General features: G+C 34.7%; 1 protein-coding gene across 1 annotated transcript; it reads left to right on the top strand.

Moving 5' to 3' along the window:
• Positions 1-4,647: 4,647 nt before the first annotated feature.
• On the top strand, positions 4,648-6,184 carry LOC147608278 (uncharacterized). Its single transcript, XM_086789059.1, has 3 exons — positions 4,648-4,652; positions 5,414-5,622; positions 5,964-6,184. The coding sequence occupies exons 1-3, from the start codon at positions 4,648-4,650 to the stop codon at positions 6,167-6,169; spliced, it is 420 nt and encodes a 139-aa protein (XP_086645185.1). The 3' UTR covers positions 6,170-6,184.
• Positions 6,185-6,942: the final 758 nt, after the last annotated feature.

Genomic DNA, 6,942 nt, shown 5'->3' with positions numbered 1-6,942 from the left:
TACGATATATATATATATATATATATATATAATGTGTTTATGTATGTGTGTGTGTTTTATTATGATAAATATGTTAATTTTTTTACATAATTAAATAATTAAATATATATATATATATATTCTCTCTTTCAATATATACATGTATTTATGTGTGTGTGTGTGTGTGTGTGTATTGCAATATTCTCTCTCTCTCTCTCTCTCTCTCTCTCTCTCTCTCTCTCTCTCTCTCTCCTAGATAGATATATATAGATAATACTCTCTATATAATATTATATGATATAGATGTATGTATGTATATATATATGTGTGTATGTTTTTGTAGCACCACTATGCCATCTCTCCTCTCTCTTTGACCTCCAATGTCAGAAAGCACCCTACAGTTAACCATGTTGGGCAGATCGATCAAAGCATCAAGCACGCATGCCTGTGAGATGAAGGTGTGAGGTCTCTAAAATAGGAATGGAAAATTGCATGGACGCGATGATGTGCCCCTGACTTTGATAGTTCTTTCCTATCCACACTATGGGCGCCCGAAGGAGGGGGTATAAGATTCCTCCCCAGCCCCTGAAGATGTTCAGTATCTTCCCCCTATAATCAATTCCCTCTTCAGAATAATAAAAGATCTTGTTTCTACCTATTTTGGCTTAGAGAGAGAAAATATTCTAGAGAGAGGTTATTCAGATTTTATATATTTTTGGATGAAAAAATATCTCTTCTTATTAAAATAAATTCCCTTGAAACATAAGTTCAAAAAGATTTTCAGAAGGTGCATTAGAAATAAATTATAATATGTTCAAAAGGCCTTACCCTAAGGGTCTAGATTTTTTAAAAATTTTAAATTAAGGTTCCTATGGACCAATAAGTTTAATCCAAATGTAGGGAGGAGGTAAATTGAAGAAATAAAGAAAATCCACCCAAAAATGAGTAAATACTCACATAAGATGAAGAGTGGACTAAGGACCAAAGGAAATACTAAAAAAATGAATTTTTGACACCTCAGAGTGGGGATTCCCCCTCATGAAGGAGGCTCCTATTTCACATGTGTGGTGGAGTTTTAAATTCTCAAATATTGAGATATTTCATCTCTCCTGATTCAAGTCTAGTTCTAAAAAGTAAGCTAAACTAACCCAAAAATGGTCAAAAATTGACCAAACTGATCTGGAAAATTCTAGAATCAGTTTGCTTGGTTAGAAGCTCACTTTTTCCTATAAATAGAAGCCTCCCCCTTCGTAGGAAGATTATTAGTGTTTTATGCACTGTTACTCTACTCCACCCCCCTGAGCCAAAAACAGTGAATTTATTGATAATTCAATAGTTTTTGACCTTTCCCTCTTCAAAAGAATTGGTGGCCACTCTTGTTGAAAACAAGAGTAGATCCCTCAAACCATCAAGCCAAAGCAAAGCTCACAGAAATTCATGTAAGTTAGAAATCCTACTTTTTCTTTATTCCTTTTAATGGTTTTCTAATTTTTGTTTTCTTTAAAATGAAAAAATGATGTTATGCCTTGTTGGAAAGGCTTTCGCCCTCTCTTCATTCTTAAATTCAGCCTTTCTTTATCCTAGATAAGTAATCAAATTGTTAGAATTAAACTTTTCATATTGTTTCTCTTTTAAAAGTGGAATTTGATTAGTTTAGAATGCTTTAAACCATTTAGGATAATTTTTAAGTAACTTGAGGATAGAAAAAATTTAAAAATGGTTAGCTAATAAGTTTTATCTTTTATTATTCAAAAAGAGTAATCCCCACCATTTGTGTATTCTAAAAGTGTTATTTTCATTCTAGCCATAGAAAAATGCATATTAGAAATATTTTTATTATAAAAGTTTTATTTCCATTAGAATTAATTTCTATGCATAGAAAGATGCATATTGGAGAATTTTTTTAATTCTAAAAGTGTTACTTTCATTAATATTGATTTTTATGCATAAAATGATGCATAAAAGATTTTTTTTTAATTATAAAACCTTTCACCAATATTGATTTTTATTCATAAAATGATGCATAAAAGAATTTTTTTATTATAAAAGTGTTACTTTCACGAATATTAATTTTTATGCATAAAATGATGCATAAAAGAATTTTTTATTATAAAAGTGTTACTTTCATCAATATTGATTTTTTTTGCATAAAATGATGCATAAAAGAATTTTTTATTTTTATAAAAGTGTTACTTTCACCAATATTGATTTTTGTGCATAAAATGATGCATAAAAGAATTTTTTTAAATTATAAATGTGTTACTTTCATCAAAATTGATTTTTCATGCATAAATAGATGCATAAAAGGATTTTCTTTTATATAAAAGTGTTATTTCCATAGAAGTTGGATTTTATGCATAAATAGATGCATACAGAATTTTTATATCAAAATAAGAGTTCTCTTTCCTATGTTTAAATCCCATGAATATTGGTAAATGAATAAGTAAATACTCTGTGAGAGAAAATTCTACCGTTTCATATTCTCTAGGATGGTAATGAGAAAATTCAAAAAAAACTATCTTAGTCGAAATTTTAGATCAATGATTAATTTATTGCTCATAGAAATTCATGATTAGTTTTAAATTCAGTTAAGCAAAATACTCAATGATTGAATTTCAATAAAGTAGTAATTGAAATATTACCCTTCAAGAAAGTTAGTTCAGGGAGAACCTTTCCAGACTCAAACCCTGAATCAGACTATGACCAAGACTTAATATCCTTCGTCAGTTTCAAGAAAAGACGATGTAACTAGTTCAGGAAAATTTCACTCAAATCACCCACCGAATATAAAATCAAGTTAAGACTCTTGATTCTGATCTGAGGATCAAGGTTACAAAATTTAGGAAATTCTGTTGGAATTTTAGACCTACGATCTAGAAGTATTGGGATATGGATTTAAGATATACCCATTGTATTCAAAAGAAAATCAAAACTGAAAACTTGCATAGAAACCCTGTTTTCTTAAAGGATTGTCTTACGCCACAATACTGGAGGGAGCATTTGGTATATGTGTTTTTCTAAGGAAAGTTTGGTTGTAACAGTGAGCGGGGAGTGTTCAAAGGACGGCTCATGTGGCAAAAACCTACCCAGGTCTTGACTAGCCTGGGTATGGTAAAAAATGGTGTGCTTCCGGTACGATGGGCGAGGGCCGACGAAACGGTCCCTGAGTGAGGTGCCACGACACCTAAGGAGGATCTTGGAGGGTTCTGACCAGGTGTGATGCATGGGCTTGCGGTGCTTAGGACACCCATGCGTATGTCGTGGAAGATATATATATGTATGATGACGAGAAAATTATTGTAATCTGTTACTGGATCTCGTTGTTGTTGTTGCTGACTTGCTGATCTCAATGGAGAGTCCAGCGTGATACTATTTTGTGAGAAACAAGGATTGAATGGATGTATGTTTATGTGTGTGTACATATACATATATACATGTATGTATACATACATGCATGTATGTATATATATACATACATGTATGTATACATACATACATGCATGTGTATACATACATACATACATATATATGTGTGTGTGTGTGTGTATGTATGTATACATACATACATGCATGTGTATACATACATACATACATATATATGTGTGTGTGTGTGTGTATGTATGTATGTATGTATATGTATATGTATTTGTATGTGTGTGTGTGTAAACGCACACATGCATATACTTGTAAATGTATATGTATGCATGCATGTATGTATGTATGTATATATGTGTGTGTGCACACATACATACATGCATGCATACATACACATGTACATGTATATGCATACGTGTGGATATAGACACACACATACACATACATATACATATACATACATACATACACACATACATACACATATATATATGTATGTATGTATGCATGTGTGGTCTGTGTGTGTGTGTGTGTGTGTGTGTGTGTGTGTGTTAATGGTCCCCGTTTTGTTGCAATTTAGAAATGGAAATGGGAGAAATATGAGTGCCATTAAGAAGGGAGAAATGGAAATGAGAAAGACAAATGGTATTCAAGGATACGCGAGTAATCAAACACGATGGATCACTAAAGAAAGAAAAAGTTAATGAAAGGTGGGAGTGAACCTTAAGATATCCATAAGATATCACTTGAGTGCATACGAGACCATTTTTGAATTAGCTCTACTTGAAGCCTTTATATTTACATGAGGTATTTGATTTATTAGCATGCGAATGTATTTGACATACAAAAGATGTGGTAGATATTTGTCTTTATAATCAATGTAAAAAATAAGACATTTTATATATGTGTGTGTATATTCACACATGCACACGCACACACACACACACACACACACACACACTTGAGTGCATATGAGACCATTTTTGAACTAGTTCTACTTGAAGCCTTTATATTTACCTCAAGTACTTAATTTTCTAGCTTATAGAAGAGGTGATAAATATTTACCTTTGATCGATGTATACATACATACATACATACATACATACATATATAAATATACATATACACACACACACACATACATGTACAAGTGTATACTTACATGTGTGTGTGTGTGTGTGTGTGTATACACATGTATGTGTGTGTGTATAAACACATACATATATATGTGTGTGTGTGTGTGTGAACCATCTATGTGGAGCTATTTTTTAATACTCTCCACATGCAAGCGATATGGGGTTTTTTTTAAAAGAAATTAGGCTTCCTACAGCATGAAGGGAGGCAAGGATGCTATGTGTAACCTTTTTGATTGAGACTAATACCTAAGAAGGAATAGACAAGCTTGATAAAGAAAAGAATGTGAAGCTTGCCTTAAATATCTAATAGCTTAAGAAGCCTAAATAAGAGGGCATGCTCCCATGTTCTCTCTCTCTCTCTCTCTCTCTCTCTCTCTCTCTCTCTCTCTCTCGATTGACTAAGACTAATAACTAAGAGGGAATAGACAAGCCTAATAAAAAATAGAATGTGAAGCTTGCCTTAAATATTTAATAGCTTAAAAAGCCTAAGTGAGAGGGCATGCTCCCATGTTCCCACGTTCTTCTCTCTCTCTCTCTCTCTCTCTCTGTCTCTCTCTCTCTTTTGCACACACATGCATGCATACAAGCACTAAGGTTAAAGTGCAAATTATTCTCTTTCCCATGTGCGCTTGCACGTGTACACATGAATGTCACCTATGTGAATAAGAAAAAGACATGTGTAAATATACATAACATCTATAGATAGGATTGGTTTAAAACACTTTTGTCAAAGTGATGCAGTGAACTACGGTTCTAGAAAGGTTGGGTTTGCTTCATCTTAGAAAAGGTTACTATTGGGAGAGAATATGAAGAAAATACTGGTTCAATAATATCTCGTCACCCCATGGTGAGGATGATGCATATTGTAAGGGTTTTGCAGCCCAACGTTGGGTTAGTTTTGAAATTTTGGACTTGTTCAACAGGGGCTTGTGTAATTATAAAACAACGAGGCGACGTGCCAACCCCTTCCACGCTTGCGGATCCTGCAAAGCCGCCCGCCCGCCCGCCCGCATCGCACTCCTCCCAAGGCTCACGGCAATCTCTACACTATATAACGGCTGCAGCAAGTCTCCACAGTTTTCCAAGCGTACTGCACATTTTTACAACTCGCTCGTTAATCGTCTTGCAGAGTGTGAGATCGTTTGGCCTCTTTCTTTCTGTGTGTGTGCGCGCGTGTGTGTGTAGAGACAGACAGACAGACAGACAGAGAGAGAGAGAGAGAGAGGGATTTGCTGCAGCTATCTCAACTTTATTTGCGCTTCCTGCATCTGTTGCTGGTCCATATATATATACATATGTGTGTGTGTATTGACATGATCAAGCAAGATCAAAGAAAGCTAAGAAATCTAGATGGGTTTTTGTGTGTGTGTAAGAGAGAGAGAGAGAGAGAGAGAGAGCGAGAGAGATTGCTATCGTCTGCTCTACTCATTGTTTTGTTTTGTTTTCTTGTTTGGTCGGTTTTTGATTTTACAGGGCTTTGTCTCTACAAGAAAACAATGGCTTTCCCTCCCTTGAAGGGATCGGTAGCTATGGCTCTGGTGGTGTGTGCTATTCTGAGTGCTGATAGCGTGATGGCCCAGAGTGGATCCCCTGCCCCATCCCCAGCATCAGGCGCAGCTGATCATATGACCCCAATGGCCCTCGCTGAAATGGCCTTCCTATCGCTTCTCGTTGGATAATTAAATTTTGATAGTGGATAATTAAATTTCATGCCACTAGGATAGATTCAAACTTAGTTCCTCCACTTTGGGAGGCATGGGCACTACCACTAAGAAGTCAATGACATATTTTATTACAAAGTCTAAGGGGCGTGAGCATCAAGTGCAATATCTTAGCAAAATAGATAAGTAAACTAAATCTTATATGGATTTTTTAAGAGTGTGAATCATAACTTAAGTAGGAATACACAAGATTGAAAAAGAATGAAATGTCAAGCTTTCAAAAACATCCAATTACTTTAAAAACTTTAGTGAGAGGACAAGCCCCCCACATGCTCTCTCTCTCTCTCTCTCTCTCTCTCTCTCTCTCTCTCTCTCTCTCTCACACACACACACACACACACACACACACACATGCGCGTGCATGAGGCGCGCACATGCATGCACATACAAGCACTATGGTTGAGATAAAAATAAATCTATGTCCTTTCTTTTGCCACCCTTGAAAGTGTCAAGAAATGAATATGGTGGAGTTGCAAAAGAGAAGATAGTGTTTAAATAGATAAAATAAGCTGTAATCATTATGATGACCTTCCCTTGGTAAGGTTGGATCAAAACAAACAACAATATCAACATTTATCTTCCTATTTTCCTGTTTAAATAATATCATCAGATGCTATATTATTTTAATGCATTGTCATATCTTTAATATTTGTATCTACTTGCCCCCTCCATATGACATCATAAATTTAAACCCCATTTTTGGCTTCAAAGGTCTTTTTGGGCTTCAACTG

This window comes from Cibotium barometz, chromosome 53 (genome assembly GCF_041138505.1).
Source record: "Cibotium barometz isolate CiBa-2024 chromosome 53, ASM4113850v1, whole genome shotgun sequence".
Lineage (NCBI taxonomy): Eukaryota > Viridiplantae > Streptophyta > Polypodiopsida > Cyatheales > Cibotiaceae > Cibotium > Cibotium barometz.
This window is presented reverse-complemented; position numbering and strand designations above follow the sequence as displayed.

What these genes read in the sequence shown, in the direction of transcription:
- LOC147608278 (XM_086789059.1), top strand. An exon ending in CGTTAATCGTCTTGCAGAGT is followed by an intron (nt 5,623 to 5,963) that starts GTGAGATCGTTT and finishes TTGATTTTACAG; the next exon opens with GGCTTTGTCTCTACAAGAAA.